The 22,375-nt window shown below is 36.9% G+C and overlaps 1 protein-coding gene across 5 annotated transcripts in view; it reads left to right on the top strand.

Moving 5' to 3' along the window:
- Window positions 1-22,375, top strand: part of NAA16 (N-alpha-acetyltransferase 16, NatA auxiliary subunit) — a 63,337-nt gene that overhangs the window by 26,415 nt on the left and 14,547 nt on the right. For all 5 annotated transcript variants that reach the window (XM_059377480.1, XM_059377479.1, XM_059377477.1 and 2 more), the window contains 4 exons: window positions 13,645-13,717; window positions 16,244-16,413; window positions 16,733-16,885; window positions 21,883-22,011. In XM_059377480.1, the coding sequence (XP_059233463.1) occupies window positions 13,645-13,717; window positions 16,244-16,413; window positions 16,733-16,885; window positions 21,883-22,011 (525 nt within the window). The remainder of the gene's footprint in view (window positions 1-13,644; window positions 13,718-16,243; window positions 16,414-16,732; window positions 16,886-21,882; window positions 22,012-22,375) is intronic.

Below are 22,375 nucleotides of genomic sequence, written 5' to 3'. Positions count from 1 at the left end.
ATTTAATAATTTTCTTTATTCTAGTATTCACCTTAGTTTAATAACAGATGAACTGAAATTTTATGTATGTAGGATAGATACTATCAAAGGTACCGTCAGCCTGTGAAACTTACAGAATAAAGGCTTTATAAAAGCACTAAGATTATAAAGGTTGTTTTGAATGGGTGTACTTTTCTCGTAGAATTTTAAATTTGATATTGACACCAGAAGTCTGTATATAAGTATTTCATGTTTATTATTTCATAGTTTATAGATTTTTTAAAAGTTTGTTATGCATTATGCATGCTTTTAACATTAGAGCATGAACAGTCAAGTTAGTGCAGCAGTAAAATCCCATTTGGTCTACAGAGTATTATTACTTTTAACTAGTAGGCAACATTTTAATAAGAAAGAATAGTTTTGGCTCTTTCTTGAATTGAAAGAATAGTATTTGTCTACCTTTAAAATTAGAAAACAGGCACTTGGTCTTCAATTAGGTATTTGGAAAATTAAAAATGAATAGAAAACAAGTTATATTTCTGTTTCTGGACATTGCTTTTTCTTTCTTAAGGTGTAAAGTCTTGTGTTCTTTTCTGTAGTCAGAATTCCTGAAAGTTACTAGAGGATAAAGAAAAGATTTTATTAGACGTGGTAAAATATTTATAGTGAAATCTATCACTTATGAGTTTAGTTTTGACCCATAATTTGTAAACTAGCAGTAGTTGTGAATCTAATATATGGAAAACAAGGTCAATGATAGGTAGTATAACCGAAGATACTTTCTTTTCTGGGGAAGCAGTTTTCATAAATAAAATGGAACAACTGGTAATATCTAATGCTCCATAAGTAAAAGGTGTCATTTACATTTTTTAAAAAGTTAATGGTTCCTTAATGTCTGTAGTATCCTTTATTTGATTTTAGTGGTGCTGCTGTCACTTTTTGATAAATAGTGTTTGATTCATGGGAAAACATGGAACAGTGCCTACCAATAATTTCTGTAGGTTATTTAAAATAACGTTTGCCAAAATTCCTGCCTTACTCTTTTGGGCAGTGGTGAGAGAAAAAAGGTGAGACGAGACGTCAAAATAATAAAGAACTTACATGTGTGAGTTCAAATACAGGTTCCCGCAACCTGAAAGTAGAGCCTTCCTGTGAAATTTCTCTTGCTAAAGTGGTATAAAGTTTAAGAGCAGTTAGCATTAATTTATATGGAAAATCTCTTGAACACTAATTTATATTTGAAAATTTTTTGAAATCCCCAGGCCCCAAAATTACCTCTCTTGGCTTTTCTGATGCCTTAGGACACATCTTACTGACAGATACACAAACCAAATTGAGACAAAGCACAGATTCTCACGGACAAAGTTCACATCTAGGGTGACTTGATGCTGAATGTCCTTCCTGGGGGACTGAGCTTGGTGGTGTCCCTCAATGCTCAGAGTGAGAGATGCCTCTGTAAGGGCTTACTGCAAAACAAATGCTGAGCACTGCTTTCACTTTCTGCCTTTTTCTGGGGAACTGAAGGTACCAGTGTTTGTCTTTGGTAAAAATGAAGTGGTGTCATGTGAGGAGCAAACTTTCGACAAGCCTGAGACACTGGTACTGCTTTTGTAATAATATCTTGTGGCATCTGCTGAATACAGTGGTCTTTAAAGGATTTGCTCCTCATAAGCCAGTGAGCCTTCATGGGCTCTCTCAGTTTTCACAAGGGGCACAGGTTTTTCTTCTTCCTCTTCTTTTTTTTTTTTTTTTTGAAAGATTTTGTTTATCTGTTTGACAGAGAGCACAGAAGCAGGGGGAGTGGGAGCGGGAGCGAGAGTAGGAGAGGGAGGAGCAAACTCCTCACTGAGCAGGGAGCCAGATGTGGGGCTCAATCCCAGGACCCCAGGATCACGACCCCAAGGCAGATGCTTTAATGACTGAACCACCCAGGTGCCCCAGACTTTTCTTTTTTTAAAATAGCCCCCCAGCCACCGTATTGACCCCAATTGACCATCCTAAAGATGTAAAACATTTGTTGGTATTTTATACAGCATGCAAATTACATTTTTAAAGAAGGAACTGAGAATATATTAATTTATATAGGAACCTTTGACATCTCTTTAGTGTTATCTTTAAGCATGGAATAGGAATGTTTATCAAGTGCTTTTGAGAACTGAATTAAACCACAGAAAATTGAGTTCAGGTTATCAGAACTTAGTATTGTAAGAAAAAAACGTACAGGCATGGGGAGTACTTTTCAGATAATTACGGCCACATATATTTGTGACTTCTCCTAATAAGGGTGTTTTAAAATTGACTTCTAACCAGTAATAAGTCTTGTAGCTAAACACTGCATTTTTTTTTTTTTTAAGATTTTATTTATTTATTTGACAGGCAGAGATCACAAGTAGGCAGAGAGGCAGGCAGAGAGAGAGAGAGGGAGAAGCAGGCTCCCCGCTGAGCAGAGCCCGATGCAGGGCTCAATCCCAGGACTCTGGGATCATGACCTGAGCTGAAGGCAGAGGCTTTAACCCACTGAGCCACCCAGGCGCCCCTAAACACTGCATTTTAACTCTGAAGGAAGTATTTAGAAGAGGTTAAGGCTGATGAACAGTTATAGTTTAATAAACTTCTGAGTCTTAAAGAATGATTCATATTAGGGAAAATGAAAATAAAATAATATTTTGAAGTTAGACCAGGATATAGTACAACTGTAAAAAAGTATTTTAAAAATGTCTGCAGCATTTTAAATTGTGAATATGCAATTTAGAAGCATGGAGAGCATTTTTTGGACAATTCCTGTCAAGGTTTTTTTCCCCTATGAATTTATTTGTGGTGTCTGTATGTAACTGTAATAATTTTAGCCATAAAGTTTTGTTTTTCCCTTTCTTCCCTTGCATGTTCTTAAGTATTTTATGTGTTATTTTATAGTCTTCCTTACCTTCCTTTTTGATGACTGCCTGCTCTTTTATCGGTCATACCTCCATTGAACTTTGGTTTTCCAAACTGTCACTGTTTAAAAAAACATTATAAATATCTTTGATCACATACCTTTACTCGGGATTATTCACGTCTTACAAATTCTTAGGATAAATTAACGGGTAAAAGGTATATACATTTTGTGATTCTCAGTAATCACAGGTACTTTGGTTTCTATGAGGTTGTAGACACCAGTTTGTATCAATACTAGCAGTGTATGTATGTGAAAGGTTCACTGTTCCCTCACCAGCATTAGATACTCCTGAATGTATTCCCTTGTGTTTGCTTTTCCATGGATATAGTTTGTTTGTTTTTTAACATAAAATGGTTAAAAATGTAATATATCTAGGTTTGTTGATCTTTGTATTATGGAAGTTCATCTGTTGTTTTAGAAACAGTTTGGAAGGTCCTCTTCCTCTAGGACACTATTTCTCAAGTTGCAGCAAGGGAGGGGATTTTGACATTTTGCAACATCTTGAGACATTTTTGATTATCACCACTGTGGGAGCATGCTACTGATACCAAACGGTAGAGGCCAGGGATGATGCTAAACATTCTACATACTCAGGACAGCTCCCCACAGCAAAGAATTCCATATTGACCTGTTGGGTTAGATAATTTGTTATAGGGACTGTCCCTAGCATTATAGGACAATAGACAGTGTCCTTGGCCTCTACCGACTAGATACCAGTAGTTCCCCCTCCCCAATATTTTTGTTGTAATGAAATAATAAAATATGTGACATTTCATTCTCTAGTTTTTTTTTACTTAGCATGATATTTTCATCCATGTGGTAGTGTGAATGATTACTTCATTCTCTTTTGTCACCAAGCACTATCCCATTGTATGGTTATACCACACTGTAGCAGTTGATGGGCACTTTTGTTGTTTCTCCCTTTTAGTTATTATGACTAATGCTGCTGTGCATATTTATATTTGTGTGCTAATTTTTATGTGTACTTTTTTTTTTTTAAAAGATTTTATTTATTTGAGAGAGAGAGAGAGCACACTTGAGTAGGAGGTTGCGGCGGGCAGAGGGAGAGGGACAAGGAGATTCGCTGCTGAGCAGAGCCCAATACGGGACTCAATCCCAGAACCCTGAGATCATGATCTCAGCTGAAGTCAGGTGCTTAACTGACTGAGCCACCCAGGTGCCCCTATGTGTACATTTTCATTTTTCTCTTGGGTATATATACCCAGGAATGGAATTGCTAGTTCAAATGATAACTCTGTGTTTACACTTTAAAAAGACTGCCAGATTGTTTTCCAAAGTAACTGTACCATTTTACATTCCCACAATCAGAATATATAAGGATTCTGATTTCCACATATCCTCACCAATAATCCTCTTGTTATTACTTGGCATTTGATTATAGCCATCCTAGTGAGTGTAAAGTTGCTCTCGTGGTTTGGTTAGCATTTCCCTGATGACCAATAATGTTGAATAGCTTTTTGTGCGCTTGTGGGCCATTGGTAAATCATCTTTGGAGACATGTCCATTCAGACCCTTTGGGTTAGTTGTCTTTTTATTAAGTTGTCCCTTATCAGATAAATGATTTGGAAATATCTTCTATCATTCTGTGGGTTGTCTTTTCACTTTCTTGAAAATATCCTTTGATGATAAAACTTTTAATTTTTATGAAGTCCAGTTTATCTTTTTTCCCTTTTGTTGCTTGTGCTTTTGTGTCATAACTAAGAAAGCATTTCAAATCTAGGGTCATGAAGATTTATACATATTTACTGGGAGTTTTACATTTTTAGTTCATTCGTTGAGATCTTTGGTCCATTGAGTTCATTTTTATTTATGGTGTGAGGCAGTCCTACTTTTGCAGATTACTGTTCAGTTTCCCAGCACCATTTGTTGCAAAGATTCTTCTTTCTCCATTGAAAGGTCTTGGTGGTTTTGTTGAAAATAAATGGATTATAATGAGTGTTCATCCCTGGACTCTCAATTTTATTCCACTAATCTATTTGTGTGTCCTTGTGTTAGTACCACACTATCTTGATTGCAATAGCTTTGGGATAAGTTGAAATTAAGAACTGAAGTATGAACCTTTCTAGTTTGCTCTTTTTCAAGATTCTTTTGATGCCTCTTGCATTGCTGGGATAAAACCCACTTGCTCTTGGTCTGTAATTCTTTTTATATATATTGCTGGGTTCAATTGGCTAGTATTTTGTTGAGGATTTTTTTTTTTTTTTAACCTATTCCATAGGGGTGCTGATCTGTAGTTTTCTTGTGAGGTTTTTGTCTATTTTTGATATCAGGGAAATAAAGGCCTTATAATGATTTGGGAAGTGTTCTCTTTTCTTCTTCTTTTTGAAAAGTTTGTGAAAATTGGTAGTATTATTAAATATTTGGCAGAATTTACCAGTGAAGTCATCTGGGCCTGGACTCTCCTTTTTGGGTAGTTTTTGATTACTTCTTAGAATTCTTTACTTGTTATTGGTTTAGTCATATTTTCTACTTCTTCCTGACTTGGTTTCTGAAATTTATGTTTCTAGAAATTTGTCATTTTCCTCTCAGTTATCCAGTATTGGCATACAGTTAGTTGTTCCTCCTATTCTTTTATCATCATTTTATTTCTATTATGTTGGTAGTAATGTCCCCTCTTTCGTTTTCAGTTTTAATAACTTGAATCTCTCTTTTTTTTTTTTGGTCAGTCTGCTAAAGATTTGCCAATTTTGTTGATCTTTTCAGAGGGCCAAGTTGGGTTTGTTGACCCTTTTCTACTTTGTTAATTTTCACTCTCATTTTTTTTATGTCCTTACTTCTGCTTGTTTTAAGTTTATTTTGCTTGCCTTTTTCCATTGTCTTTTTCCTAACATGTCTTAGTGTTCTATACGTTTGTCTTTTATCTAGCTGATTTAATGACTGAAAAAAAAAATGGATTTTCTCTAACAGTAAAAATCTTTATTTTTAGAGAAAAGTTAATTAATGTAATCAGTTATTATTTAATTTTAGTTCAACTGTCAAGGCTAAATAGTCTGGCTAATTCTGTGTGTTTTTAGAGTCCTAAAGGAACCAAAATAACGACGAGGAAGTTCAAATTAATTTTGGACCTCCTTTTTACCTATAATGGGAAGTTTTTTCTCATTTTCTTATCTAGCCATTCACTATGTCAGACTCTTGAGAGAAGATCGTGAACCATCATTAACGTTTGTATAGGTTATGATAAGTCTGTTTGATTCCACTGAAGCTGGACATCAGTGCCTAGAAGCGCTGAATCTGAGTCACTTCAAACAGCTTGGAAAGTGAGGACTTGATGAGACTCTGCCGGGATGAGGCATCAGAGTTCTCAACCAAAGCTATAGGCATATCCATACACAGGAAGGGAAGGTAGGCTCTTTCCCAGAAGACCCGTCTTTCATCTTAAATCCGCCCATACTATGAAAATATCCCAAGATCCTTACTCATTTAGTAAGGAAACTGTACACAGTGGGCACAGAGAGAAAACTGGGCCTCTTGTTCGGTGAAAAAAGAGAATCTTCATGAACTTCACTGGAAGATTTTTATGAGAGGTAGTGAATTGGCTGGGAAATATCTGTAATTGGTTGGTATACTGGATTTTAATCCTGGAATGCATTATCTGTAAGGTATCTGTGGTTCTTTATTCTTAAGTAACTCAGGCAGGTGTAAAATTGAGTTAACATCTATATTGTCTATCTAACTTCAGCTGGGAAGAGAAATTAGAAAAAAATGAAGCTGGATAGCATTATAAAAATAATTGAATTCTGTCATCCGTATAATAATGGCTTTTACAGTTACGGTTCAGTAAAATTCTAAAATTCTAAATTAAAACACTTTATTTCATATTTACTTTTGGAAAAGTGGAAGATTTTTAGAAGGTGATTTGGGGCATAATTACCAAGGAAAGCAAGTTTGATTTGTATCAGGGCAATATGAAGGAGTTTTTCCTTAGATGCTCTAAGTATTGGAAGAGCTACATTGAGAATATATGTGTCTTTGTGAGAATGACAGATTTCTCACTAAAAGGAAAAAAAGGGAGTCAACAATCCCTATCTTTTTTTTTTTTTTTTTTACTTAAGATTTTATTTACTTATTTGTCAGAGAGAGAGAGAGAGAGCGAGAGCACAAGCAGTGGGGAGGGGCAGAGAGAGAGGGAGAAACAGGCTCCGTGCTGAGCAGGGAGCCAGATGCAGGACTTGGTCCCAAGACCCTAGGATAATGACAAGAGCTGAAGGAAGACCCTTAACTGACTGAGCCCCCAGGCATCCCAGCAATCCCTATCTTCAAAAATTCCAAAAGGCATTATTTGCAAGTGGTAACAGTATCCGAGAACTCCCCAGCTAATATTTTTGAGACATTCCGATCAGCAGTTAATGGTAATTACAATTATGTGCATGAATGAGTTTTTGTTTGTTTAAAAAGAATTTTAAATTTGGGGAGAGGAAAATAAAAGCAAGTGCTTTTCCTACCTAGGAAGACATCACAGTTTAGTATAATGTCTGCTGACATGCAATTAATGTCCCTCATGATTTTTGCCAAATCAAGGTAACACTGATAGTGTTACTTATTTACTTCATATTTTTCATTAAATTTGATTGCTTTTTTGTTTTTCATAAAACCATGGGTTTGTGCTAATATATTTTTATAACACACAGAAAGTAAAAATAAAACTTAAATTACAGTTGTTGAATTAATTGTAATCATCTTGTATTCTACCATGTGCACCACACTTTGGGAAATACTGGTTTAGGGAAGAGAGCATTGTTTTGGAATCAGGCCTGGTTTGGAATGCTCACTCCATCACTCTTGGCTCAAGCACTTATCTGAATCTGTTTCTGGATCTTAAAGTTGAGAAAAGACAATACTTGAAGGTTGATATGCATTTTAATTAAATGATAAAATTTGTAAAGTGCTTATTGATGAGCTGGTCTTTCTTTTACCACCCCATCCTCACACCTCATCTCTGTAGGAAATTACTTAATTTTAACGTTGTGGTTCTTGGACAACTTCTCTCTGGGGCTAGAGAAACCAAAATTGTTACTACCAATCACACATTTATTGGAAATTAATCTAGCAGTTTTGGTTCTTGTTGATAAGCTATTGTGCTTAGTTTTTTAATTTGGGTAAAATCCAAAAAACTTCTCTAGCTTTTGTGTTGCAGTAACTATTTTAGAGACATGATTTGTATGTGTATATAAAAAAATCTGTATTGTGCAAAACTGTGTATTGGATATGGCATTACAGAACTTTGTCTTTAAGGTTAGTAAGTCGTTTTTATTTATTTATTTTTTTAAGGGTTAATAATTCTTTTAACACACACATAAAAAAGGCAGGTCAAGGGCCATATTTTAGGAAATTATAGTAGTCACAGTATTTGCTAGCAAAAATAAAGCTGCTTCAATCCTGATCAGATATTTAAATCAAGAGAAGGTGATTGAACTTTGAAATTTTTCCACTCATAAAAAATTTTGGCCTTGTAATTTAAGATGTCTGTTTTGAGGCTTTAAGGTTTAATTGTGATCTTAGATAACAAACTCAAGTGGATTGGATTTCTTGATTTTAAATGGCAGTGACAAAACATTTTCAAGAAAAATATCCGTTACATATTAAGTTTTGTAGAAAAGGAGTTCAATTTACTTTATCATTGAGATATAAAGGATAAGTAAACTTGAAATGAAATGCATCCTTATATCTGGATAAAATTCTTAGTCTAAAGATAAATTTGTAAAAATAATTGTCTACTTAATTACTAAGTTAGTGATTAAAATACAAATTTTTTAGATTAAACAAGTATGCCTATTGAAGTAGGATTGCTGGTGTTCTTCATACTTTTTACTTAGATTTCATGTGGACTTTCCATTATCTTGATTCTTTTCTTTTTCTCAGATTTTATTGTGAGTCCTGAAGCTGGAGATCTGTTTTATTCAGCAGTTTTTATATTCCTTTATGAAGAATTATGTGTAGCATCAGTATATATTTTATTGTATATTTTAAATTATTGAAACAAGTAATTTTTACCCTAGAAATTCAGATACACCTTTACATAAACTCAGCTCTAGCTGCAGTTTTTGTGACTACCAGTAGATGGCATTGTAAGTTCATGAAAAAAAAGAAAATTTGCCTCCGTAAATTAAACAACTTGAATACTGAATTCTCAGCCTGGAAACTTTGAAAAGTTAGAGATATTCTAAGTGACATTGATGGGGTGGGATTCGTCATGGTGGGTTAAAAATGTCTGTTACTTTTAATTTTGTCTTACAACAATAGTTGGTAGAGATTTGGGGGTAACATTTATATCAGTTTTCAATCTTTAGTGTGTATCAGAATTAACAGGAAGCCTTGATAAAAAGAGATTGCTGGGCCCGGAATGTGGTTCTGTAAATCTGGGGTCTGGTGCCAAAATTTGTATCTCTAACAAATTACCAGGTAATGCTAATGCTCACGTGAATGATGCTGATAGTCTGCGGAGCACACTCTAAGAACCACAGGTTTGTTTTTTTTTTTATTGTGGTAAAATACAGGTACCATAAAGCTAACTACCTTATTATTTCAAGTGCACAGTTCATTGATATTGAATACATTCACATTATTATGCAGCCATCCCCAACATCCATCCCCAGAACTCTCTTCATCTTCTAGAACTAAAACTATATACTCACTAAACAGTAACTTTCCATTTTCCCCTTCTCTTAGCCCCTGGAAGCCATCATTATACTTCTGTTGCTATGATTTTGAGTATCCTGAATACCTCATACAGGTGGAATCCTGGTATTTGTCTTTTTGTCACTGGCTTATTTCATGTGGCACAATGTGCTCCAGGCTCGTCTGTGTTGCGGCATATTACAGTATTGCCTTCCCTCTTAAGGCTGAATAATACTGCATTGTGTGTATAGACCACGTACTGTTGATTCCTTCATCCATCGGCGGACATTTAGGTTGCTTTCACATTCTGGCTGCTGTGACTGGTGTTGCTGTGAATGCAAGTGTACAAATATCTCTTCAAGACCCTGCTTTCACTTCTTTTGGGTATACACCCAGAAGTGGAATTGCTGGATCATTTGGTGATTCTGTTTATAGTTTTTTGAGGAACTAACCATACTGTTTTTCAGAGAGGCTGTACCATTTTGTGTTCCCATCAAAATTGTTTTCTGATTTTTAATAGTAGCCATTTTCCTTCGTGTGAAGTGGTATCTCCTTTTAGTTTTGGTTTGCATTTTCATGATGATTAGTGGTGGGGGGGTATCTTTTCACATGCTGATTGGCCATTCTTACCTCTTCTTTTGAGAAATTCTATTCAAGTACAGTTGCTCATTTTTGAAGTCTGCTGTGTCTTTCTTCGTTCCTGGGTTTTAGGAGTTCTCTGTATATTCTGGATATTAGTCCCTTATCTAATTTGCACATATTTTCTCCCATTCTGTGGGTTTCTTTTCTTTTTTACTCTGTATAATGCCTTTTGATGCACAAAATTTTAAATTTTCATTAAGTCCAATTTGTCTTTTATTTCTTTTGTAACATGCCTTTGGTATTGTCTCTTAAGAAATCATTGTATCCAATGTCATCAAGCTTCTGTCCTGTGTTTTCTCTAAGAGTGTTATTGTTTTAGGTCCTTCCTTTAGGTTCTTGATCCATTTTGAGTTAATTTTTATATGTGGTATTATGTGAGAGTCCAGCTTCCTTCTGTTGCATATGGTTATCCAGTTTTTCCAGCACCATCTGGGAAAAAACTGTCCATTCCCCATTGAGTGGCACCTATGTCAAAAATCATCTGACCATATATGTGAGGGTTTATTTCTGGGCTCTTTGTTATACCCCAGTAATCTCTATGTCAGTCTTTATGCCATTATCACACTGTTTTGATTACTGTACTGTAACTTTTACTGTAGTAGGTTTTGAGATCTGGGGTGTGAGTCCTTTAGTTTTGTTCTTTTACAAATTATTCTCGCTGTTTTGGACCCTTGAGGGTCCATGTGAATTTAAGGATGTGCTTTTCTGTTTCTGAAAAAAACAAAACAAAACACATACACACAAGAAGCCTTATTGGAATTTTGATAGTGATCACATTGAATCTTTACATCTCTTTGAGTAGTATTAACATTAGGAAAAAAAATTTTTTTTAAAGATTTTATTCATTTGACAGAAAGAGATCACGAGTAGAGAGAGAGAGGAAGAAGCAGGCTCCCTGCCTAGCAGAGAGCCCGATGCGGGACTCGATCCCAGGACCCTGAGATCATGACCTGAGCTGAAGGCAGAGGCTTCACCCACTGAGCCACTCAGGCAGCCCCAACATTAGAAAATGTTTTTACTGAAGTATAGTTGAGAAGAATTGACATTTTAGTAATAGTAAATGTTCCAGTCCATGAACATGTGATGCATTTCCACTTATTTGTGACTTCTTTCAGTCATAGTTTGTAGTTTTCATTATACAAGTCTTTCACTTCCTTGGTTGAATTCTTAAGTATTTTATTCTTTTTGATGCTATTGTGAATTGAATCATTTTTGTAGGTTTTTTTTTTTTTAGGTTGTTCATTGTTCCATATAGAAATACAACTAGTTTTTGTGTGTTGACTTTGTATCCTTTTACTTTGCTGAATTCATTTTTTTGGTTTTAATAGTTTTGTTGTTTTTGGAATTCTTAGGGTCTTTTTGTTTGGTTGGGTTTTTTTGAGGTAGGGGAGGGGCAGAGAGAGAGACTCTTAAGCAGGTTCCACACTCAGGACTCTGTGCCTTGATCCCAGGACCCTGAGGTTTTTACCTGAGCAGAGACCAAAAGTTGGACACTTAACTGACTGAGCCACCCAGGTACTCCAGAGATTATTAGGGGTTTTATAAGTAAGGTCATATTATTTGCAGAACAGAGATCATTTTCCATTTTCCATGTTCTGGCTGTTTTAATGGGAACCATTTGGTGTTTTGTGCACTAAGCCTGATCAGGGAAAGTTTCCTATCCTGCTCTTAGTCTCTAGTCTTAATGTATCCCTGTGAATCCAGGAGAATTGTCCATTAGTACTAAATGTGCCATGTCTCATCCACTCATTGATACACCAAGTAGTTAGAAAATACTTTCTGAAGCCTTGTTGCTTGGGTTAAACAACTCCATGCTTCACCATGGTACACTTTCAGCTTATTTTTATTTTCCTTTTACCTGTAAGATCAAGTTAGTAATAGTGCACACCTCATAGGGTTCTTTTGAGGATAAGTGAGTTAATACAAGTAAAGTACCTAAAACAGTGCCATGTAGGGGGTTGACTATCAGTATACTTATTATTTTAATACATGTAAAGCACTTGTAACGGTTACTGGCTTCTTATTGTTTTTCCTGTCTGCTATGTTCTTCTGTCTGGTAGTATTAGTGGCATCCCATGTTTTAAAACTAGAAAACTTTAAAAATTATCACAATTAAAATAATACCATGTTGGTCAGATACTGTTAAGTTTTAATGGATTTCCTTCACTTTTAAATCTTTACCCCTTTTTTTTTTTTTAAGATTTTTATTTATTTGAGAGAAAAGAGAGAGAGGGAATACAAGCAGGGGGAGTGGGAAAGGGAGAAGCAGACTTCCCACTGAGCAGGGCCCTGAGCAAAAGGCAGACGTTTAACGACGGAGCCACCCAGGCACCCCTACTCTTTATTTTTTAATTTTTTAAATGTTTATTCTTTTAAAAGATTTTATTTATTTTTTGACACAGAGCAAGCAAGAGAGTGAGGAAGAGAGCAAACACAAGCAGAGGAAGCAACAGGCAGGGGAGAAGCAGGGTCTCCGCTGAAGAAGGAGTCCAACATGGGGCTTGATCCCAGGATCCTGGGACCATGATCCACCCAGGCGCCTGTCTTTCTTTGTTTTAACAAAAAAAGATTTTATTTATTTGAGAGAGAAAGAGTGAATGAGACAGAGCTCAAGAGGGCAGAGGGTCAGAGGGAGAAGCAGACTTCTGCTCAGTGCGGGAGCTGGACACGGGACTTAATCCAGAGACTCTGATATCAGGACCCAAGACAGCCACTTAACCAGGATTCCTAAACCTTTACCCTTTTGAATATCACAAATAAGGTAGTTATTTTTTCCAACTCATTCTGAACAGTTAACATCAATAGGCATTTAAAACCAATTATATATATGAGCTGTTTTTTCCTCTTGGGCTTCTAACTCATGTCACATTTTGTTTGCCACTTTCAGGGCAGAGCACTCCAGTGAGGCTTACAGGTATTTCAGTCCTACTTGAGGGGGACATTGAGATGCAAATCTGTTTATCAGAATGATCACTGAAAGTAAAGGGAGTGTTTGGAGTTTACTTAACCTATTCCATTGAATCACTGTGTCATTTGGATCATTTCATTTGTCTTTTTTGTTATGGGTAGCTTTAGAAAATCCAAATATATAATTGTTTACAACTACCCACTCTAACAGTGAGAAGCAAAAGGTAGATAAACTATTAGCCAAAGAAAAGGTTTTGTAGTAATTATTGATAATTTGTCCTTTAAAAACTCAAACCAACTTATTGAGATGACAAATTAATGAGATTCTGTTTTACTATTAATAAAGAGAACAGTATATTTTCTGTGTTTTTCTTGCTTTCCCCTCACACAGTGAGGAAGCAGGGGGAACAGACATCCTAGTAGTTTAGTTTATATGTAGTCCTGAAATAACCCCTACATTGTTTCCAAATCTAATGTACTCCACAGTAAATATGAATACCATTAATAAAATATTTTTAAATTTTAAAACTATGTTTCTTTAACAGATTTCTATAATCCAGGAGCTTGTTACGAATTATGAAACCTCTCTTAAAACGTGTGACTTTTTTAGCCCTTATGGTAAGTTTAAATTAGATTGAATTGGAATTTGATTACTCATTTCAATCCATTTTTAATAACTTAGAGTAAAACTAGCCTGTATTTTATGTATGTGCTACATGATACCTATTTACTAAATAGTTTTTGAATTTGTGAAGGAAATTAGAAGAGCACTTTCAGTCTTACTTAATTTAAATTTTCCATAATCTTGTAAGATGGGAGTTAACTGTGTTTTAACATGGGTAAACAGACTTAAGAGGTAAGTGGCTTGCTAAGATCGTACAGTTAGTTTATATTGAAACCTATTTTCCCCAAATTCCTGCTTCTCTGTTCTTTCTACTCTTTTTTTATTTTAAATTCTGTATGATTTAGTCTTTTGTTTCTCTCTTTATCAGGACATATGTAAATTAAGGCATCTTAGTTTAAAAAACATTCTAGAATGCTTTCACGTCCTGCAGATGCTAACTTTAGTCTGAGTTCTTCCTGTGTCTTTTACATGTTATTGCCCTTTTGTTTTTGTTAGATTAAAACAAACTTCATAATGAAATAACAGCACAGAAGTAGATGGGAGAATGAACCCTTGTGTCCCCATCACCCAGCCTCAGTGGCCAACATCTTGCCAGTCCTGTCTGAAGTTATCTTGTGTCACTTTTCTGGGGTATTTGAGATCACAAGCAGGCAGAGAGGCAGACAGAGAGAGAGAGAGAGAGAGAGAGGGAGGCAGGCTCCCCGCTGAGCAGAGAGCCCTATGCGGGGCTCGATCCCAGGACCCTGAGATCATGTCCTGAGCCAAAGGCAGAGGCTTTAACCCACTGAGCCATCCAGGCGCCCCTTCTGGAGTATTTTTAAAGCAGACATCCTGTTTACCTGTCAGTACCTTAGCACGCATCTCTAATGGTTTAGAACACTTACACAGAAGATGCAGCCAGGGTGCAAGCTCACACAAGTTAATGCTTGTATCGTAATATTGAACACCCAGTCCACGTAAAAGTTTCCCCAGTTACCTCAAATAATGTCTCTGTGTAATTGACTTATTTGGCTCTGAAAAAAGTCTACACTTTACATTTGGTTATGTCTCTGATAGTCTTTTAATCTTGAACAGTAACCTCCCCTCCCATTAAAAACAGAAAAACAAAAACAAAAAAATTCCCACCATTTGTTGAAAGGTCATTTGTCTTTTGGAATGTTCATGTTATGGATTTGGCTGATTGCTTTCTCCTGGTATCATTTAATATATTTTGCTCTTCATATTTCCTGCAAACCTGTAGTTAGATTTATAGGCTTGATTAAATCCAGGTTTTTTGTGGATACTTATGTGATGCTTTGTCTCACATCTGGAGCCAGAAGACATTCTGCTTTTCTCTTTGTGATGTGATGATGGATCCGGGTTTAGACGTGGTCAGCCTGATCTGCTGGTTAAAAAGTTCCTCTTACCTGGTGATTTTGGCAGCCTCTGAGGACCATTGCCTCAGTCCCTTATTTCATTCGAATCATTTTTTCCCCTGCATTTAATAGCTAGAATTTTTCTTACAAAGAACTTGCCCTCGGGGCACCTGGGTGGCTCAGTGGGTTAAAACCTCTGCCTTTGGCTCAGGTCATGATCCCAGTCATGGGATGGAGCCCCGCATCTCAGCAGGGAGCCTGCTTCCTCTTTATCTCTGCCTATCTCTGCGTCTACTGTGATCTCTGTCTGTCAAATAAATAAATAAAATCTTTAAAAAAAAAAAAAAAACTTGCCCTCATCAAATATCTGGTTCCTCTGAAATGTTATATAAAAGGAACGAGATAAATGCTTGTCTCTTTCCCTTATTTATTATTTGTTTTAATTTATGCTAATTTTTGTGTTTACATTGTTCTTTCATTTGATTAGCTAGTCTAGGAAACCTTTTTTTTCCTGTGGTGTGGGTGAATTCTCCTCTCTCCTCTTTCTATCTAATTTCAGACCTGTATGACTTCCCTGCTGAAATCCATTTGGAGAGCTTGGTATTTCTTTATCTACTCTTCTGTAGCTCGAGGTTCAGAATGGGGAACAGGATAGAGCTCAGCTGACTGTCACTGCTTTTGTCACATTGTAGGGTTCATTCCACCTTGTCAGGAGGGCCTCTTATACCTTCAACTTTGGCTTCCCCTGATGTAGGGTTGAGACCTAGGAAATGCAAAGCCCTAGCAGGTCTTGTTTGTGTGGGGTAGTTAGGGACTTCTCTTAACCCAGCTGTTTCCCCTGACTTTTCCTGATCTGCTGCCTTACATTCTCAGCCAGAAAATTCATAGAGTTAGACTGATTTACCTCTTTCCCCAGGATGGTTTCTTTGGGGTGAGGTAGGTGTTAGAAGCCTATGAAACCACCATCTTGTTTCTCTCCTGGCTGCTACTATTTGAACTTTATGGCATAAAGTCCTGCCTTTCTCTTTTGAAATTGGTAATTTTTCTGTGTTTTTACCCTTACTTTTGTAGTAATTATTAATTTCATCATGCATTAAGGGAAAAAGTATGTGATTTGCTTTACTTTGCCTTCTCTATAGTAATTTTATATTTGTTTGATTACAGAGAATGGAGAGAAGGAACCCCCAACAACACTGCTCTGGGTTCAGTATTTCCTGGCACAGCACTTTGATAAACTTGGGCAGTATTCTTTGGCTTTGGATTATATCAATGCTGCAATTGCTAGTACTCCTACTCTTATAGAATTATTCTATATGAAAGCAAAAATTTACAAGGTAAACTCTTAGTTGTGTTTTTTGATGAATTTGACACTTTAATAACGCTTGGAGTTTTTCCTACATAAAATATAAAAATATCTAACACTCTAATAATCTTAGGGCACTTTATGTTACATAGTGGTATAAACAGTATATAATCCTTGGTAATTCCTTGATACATCTCTTAGTAAATGCGAATCATAATTTAACCAAAGAGTTCTAGATAAATTTGTTAGAAATGGTACCAGATTTCTAGTTTTTATTGACTATTTTATATTCACCTATAATTTTTTAATCATAAATACTGTGGTTTCTTTAATACTTTTGTTTCTTAAAGCACATGGGTAATCTCAAAGAAGCTGCAAAGTGGATGGCTGAAGCACAATCTTTGGACACAGCCGATAGATTCATCAACTCCAAATGTGCAAAGTACATGCTTCGAGCAAATATGATTAAAGAAGCAGAGGAAATGTGCTCCAAATTCACAAGGGTAGGAAATACCATACTGAGCGTGTACTTTTCTGAATTAGTAAAATGAAACTCCAGTTCTCTGATGATTTGTGAAGTTTGCCACTTAAGTTCAAAAGAATTCATTTTTTGTTACTATTTGTATGAGTCCCGTCTAACTCGTGTCCTAAGTACGGTTTCTTCTGTGGCGGAGTGTGTATACACATGTGCTTCTGGTGGCAGATGGTTGAAAGACAGTAATAGGAACACAGTACCTTTATACACAAATAAGCAATATGCCAGACTTCAGTGCTTATGTGTAGTATTCAGTTTATAACTTTTTTGTCTCGTTAGTAATTTGTGGCTCCTTTTTAATTTCTCTTTTACAGTTATTTTGGATCTGCTTGTAGAGTTCTTTCTATGTAGAACTAATATTTATGGGGGTGCCCTGGGTGGCTCAGTCGGTTATGCATTTGACTCTTGGTTTTACCTCACATCATGATCTCCAGGTCATAAGATCAAGCCCCATGTCAGGCTCCACTCAGTGCAGAGTCTGCTTGAAATTCTCTCTCTGCCCCTACCCCCCATGGGGTGTGTGCTTGCACGTGTGCTCTCTGTCAAAGAAATAAATCTTTTAAAAAAAGAGAGAAAAAAGGACTAACAGAGACTATAGTCTCTGGCATTTAGAATTTAAGTTCTCTGAAATTGTTGGGCTTAACATCTATTCCTTTCCTTTCCCTCTTTACATATATTTTACCATGTGGACTTTCAATCTTGTTATAAAAATAGTTTATGGTTAAAAATATATGTAGACTAATGGAACAGGTAAGGTCAGAAACAGATGCACACGTATTTGGAAACTTGGCATATAGCCAAGGTGCTTTCAGAATCAGAGATGAAAAGACATTGCTGACACAATTAGTTATTTGTATAGACAGACATAAAATGACATTCTTCTGCTGTACAGAAATCAGTTGCAACTTGATTAAAGAAAATCTTGTAATCTAGCTTTAGACTTTGAGGTAGGAAGCATTTCTTAAGGCACTGAAGACCTTAAGTATAAGAGTAAAGTGAATATATTTGGGGCACCTGGGTGGGTCAGTGAGTTAAAGCCTCTGCCTTCAGCTCAGGTCATGATCCCAGGGTCCTGGGATCGAGTCCTGCATTGGGTTCTCTGCTCAGCAGGGAGCCTGCTTCCTCCTCTCTCTCTGCCTGCCTCTCTGCCTACTTGTGATCTCTGTCTGTCAAATAAAAAAAAAATTTTTTTTTAATCTTTAAAAAAAAAAGTGAATATATTTGACCATATTAAAATTAAGGTTTACCTATAACAAAAATAACCATAAGCAAAGTGAAAAGGTAGACCATAGAATTGGAGAAGGTATTTCCAATCCATGTGATGGAATAAGAATTATAAAGAACTCCACAAAGAAATAGTTACTTAAACACATTGAATATGACTTTGAGGCATAATGTGCAGACCATGTTCCCAAGTTTAATTTCCAACTTTTGTGGAAAATACTTGGGAATAAAAAATTTTTATCTCTGAGTGCACATGACATACACATTGGAGGGCTTTAGTGCTGGTGTTTGTGAGTAAGTGATTTTAGATGAAAGTAAGTTAGCGCTGTGCCCTGTGATACTAAGGTATTCCTACTGCAGCCCCAGCGTACCACCTTCCTTAAATGTTAACCAGATTCTGGTTGTGTCGGGGTGTTTATCATAACCTCCTGTAATTTAGAAGTCACAGAATAGCTTGAGCTTTTATTGTGAAAACTTAACTACTTAGAAGAATGTCATAGAAACAAAAATACACACACACACTAAACCTCGTAAGCAAAAGACAAGACAAGAGAAACATGGGCAAAGGATGTGAATAGTTAGTTCACAGAAGTGGAAAGTGGAATGGCCAGAAAAGAGGCTTTCATTAGTAATCAGGGAAGTAGTAAGATCTCGTTTTGTACTATCTAAGTAGCATAAATTTAAGTCTGGTGTTAGTAGGTATTGGTAAGTAATCTGTCATATATACAGATATATATATATACACAAATATATATCATATATATGAAATGTATGTTATATTAGTAAGAGATAAATGGTGTACAGGTAGTAGGCTTTCATGAAAATTTAAATGTGTGATATATGTGAGTGTGTATGTATGTATGTTTATCTCACACATTTAAATTTTCGTGAAAGGCTACCACCTAGAGACCATTTGTTATCTCTCACTCATCATAAAAATGGCATTTTCATCTGAACCTTCCTGAATTCTACTTTCTCATATTTAGAGTAATGCAAATAATTTGTGTACCATTTGTAAGGGGAAATAGAAAGTGCCTTTAACAATTATTAAGCCCTGAGCTAAGTACTTTATATACATAATCTCACTTAATCCTACCAGTCCTCTGATAGCATTACTCCCGTGTTATAGTCAAGAAAATATTTAGAGTGATCAGGTACTGTGCCAGCTGGAGATCACCCAGCTAGTCATTCATTTTGGAGCCAGGATTCTAGCTTAGGGGGTCTCTGACACTAAAACTAAAACACATGTTTTAGAATTGTAATAGGAGCAGAAACTGCAGTGACTAATGTTTCCAAAATTCACATGCTGCAGGATCAACAGATGCAAAATGGTAGGTATATTGTTGCGGGGGGAAGCATTAGCAAGAACGCTGGCTAACGGGTAAGGAGAAGGAAAAATAAAATAAGGAAAATCATGATAATGTTTATGTTCACGTAGCACTGAACCATGTGTCTGGCACTTGGCAACAGAGTCGTCGAGACTCTGAAGGGTCACGTAGTACATAGTGCTGGAGCTCAGACTCTTCCATGCCCTTTGCAGTGCAGCACAGTTCTGGAGATGGCAAGATGGTACAAGAATAGATGTAAAGGCAGCAGTGTTTGTACAGGAGACAACCCCTTGAAAGGCCGGAGCGGGAGTAAGAAGGAAAGTGCCAGTAAAACGAGTATACACAACCTTTTTTTGTTTTTTTTTTTTTTAAGGAAGTTAGGTTTTATTTATTTATTAGACAGAGAGAGAGAGAGAGCACAAGCAGGCAGAGCAGTAGGCAGAGGAGCAGGCAGAGGGAGAAGCAGGCTTCATCCCAGGACTCCGGAATCATGATCCAGGCTGAGGCAGATGCTTAACGACTGAGCCACCCAAGCGCCCCTGTACAAAACTTCTTAAGTTGAGTAAGTCCAGTGATATTATTATTATTATTTTTTAAGATTTTACTTATTTATTTGAGAGAGAGAACTCGAGAAGAGGAAGGTCAGAGGGAGACCAGACTCCCTACTGAGCAGGGAGCCCAATGTGGGTCTCGATCCCAGGACTCCGGTCTCATGACTAGAGCCGAAGGCAGTCACTTAACCAACTGAGCCATCCAGGCACCCCAAGTCCAGTGGTTTTAAAAACCAACATGCGCATATGCATACCAAGCCACAGTCAGCCAAGATGTGTCTGAAAAGGCACCCCAGAACGTAGAAGAACAGGAAGGGCTGGCTGGTTGAGGAGAGGAGTCCCCGAAATCTGTGGTCCAGCTGGCTTGTCAGACTTGCATCTGGTCATCCACACTTGACAAGTTTTCCTGTCGGATGGAGAGCTGCTTCTGTTTGGCCACTCTTGTTCTTTGGCCAGGCATGTCCATAATGGTGGTAGCCCACTGAACCAGGGGAGGAAGACTGCTAACCTTTGGAAGTCACTTTTTGTGTGATGATAAGTGATTCTAGCTGATGCTAATAAGTCAGTGAAGTGGCACATTTCCTTCTTGCAGAATTTTTGTATAGAGTTGTTGATACAAGCTGGACAGTTTTAGTTAGTAAAGATTTTCAAATGAAAAAGAATGTAGATTTCTTACAAAAATATGTAATTATCAAAAAATGAAAAATAAATACAACCATAAGGAAGAAATAGCATATACCTATAATTCCATTCACTGAGAAATAACCAGTTTTTTTTTTTTTTTAAAGATTTTATTTATTTGACAGACAGAGATCACAGATAGGCAGAGAGGCAGGCAGGGGTGAGGGGGACACATGCTCCCTGCTGAGCAGAGTTCCTGATGTGGGGCTCGATCCCAGGACCCTGAGATCATGACCTGAGGCTTAACCCACTGAGCCACCCAGGTGTCCAGAGATAATCAGTTTTTATACTTTTAATGAGAATGTTGAAAATTGAACTAGTCACCCAAAATGAGTGTGAAAAAGAACTGAAGGCTAAAGTTATTTATGTACGTATACCTTTACCATTTTCCCTGGTGGGTCATATATTTGAAATAACTCCTCTAAATTGTGACAAAGCTTCAGTGTCCCTCCATTGAAAGTCAGTGCTTTAAGTCTTAACACTCTGCTCAGAATTCTCATTGAACCCAAGATAACAACTGTTCTTTCCAAATACCATTATTTGGTTTTGTCAGCCCGCTGCAAATGAGAGGAGTTGGCAAGGAACAGGAAACAGACACATGGACATGAAGAAAGTATCAACCAATGGCCAAAGATGAAGGGAGGAGACTGGGAACCTGGAAAACAGTCTTAGAACTATTCCTAACAAATTCAGCAATAATGGGTGTACATCAATCATAGTGACCCTGAGCCAACAGGGAGAGGTTAAACAGTGTTTGCTTAGAAAGAAGAAAATAGGCAGTGCTTCATAGGATTACTGTCTTAAATGGTTCATTCATTCATTAAGGAGGCTTCCCGCTCCCAGCGTGGAGCCCAGCACAGGGCTTGAGCTCACAATCTTTCACTATCAAGGGTCAGACACCCTACCAACTGAGCCACCAGGTGGCCCTGTGGTGTTCAAAACTTAGCTTCACCAGTTTGGTGCCTTTCCCAGGTAGAGTGTTGAATACTCAGACAGAGCTGGGTAAATAAGACATGTGATTTTGAATCAACAGGAGAATTTGGAAGTATCGTGAAATAGTTGTTTATTGCTATTTATTGTCATAATAATACTTGTAGCCATCGGTGTAAAAGAGAAAATGAGATTTTTATAGGATCTCTTTTATTGTTTGCTTCCTATATTTGTGAATGCTTCCCTTGCAGGAAGGAACATCTGCCATGGAAAATCTAAATGAAATGCAGTGTATGTGGTTTCAGACCGAATGCATTTCAGCTTACCAGCGCTTGGGGAGGTACGGGGATGCCTTGAAAAAATGCCACGAAGTAGAAAGGGTAAGTTGTAGAATTTTGACTCTATTTTTCTCCTGTAAGGTGACGAAAACAGGTTGATTTCTACATGGGATCCTCTACCTGTTCTGACTACTTTGGAAACTTCGTTGTGGAAAGAAATCTGGATGGTTAGCCTTTCAGACATTCAGAAGTTGTGAACAGATGCCTGCTTTTTTGATCCTCAATTGGTTATGATTGTGACGTGTCTGCATAATTTGGTCTGCGGGAAGAAGGAAAAGATTGATCTATCGAGCCATTATTGCTATTATTAACATATATTCAGAATTTCTATTTCGTAATCGGGCCATTGTTTGATTTCATCACTCGCCCAGCAGGACACACAAGCCGATGGCCACCTCTTTCCCCT

Source organism: Mustela nigripes, chromosome 15 (genome assembly GCF_022355385.1).
Source record: "Mustela nigripes isolate SB6536 chromosome 15, MUSNIG.SB6536, whole genome shotgun sequence".
Lineage (NCBI taxonomy): Eukaryota > Metazoa > Chordata > Mammalia > Carnivora > Mustelidae > Mustela > Mustela nigripes.
The sequence above is the reverse complement of the archived record's forward strand: the minus strand, read 5'-3'. Positions and strand labels throughout refer to the sequence as shown.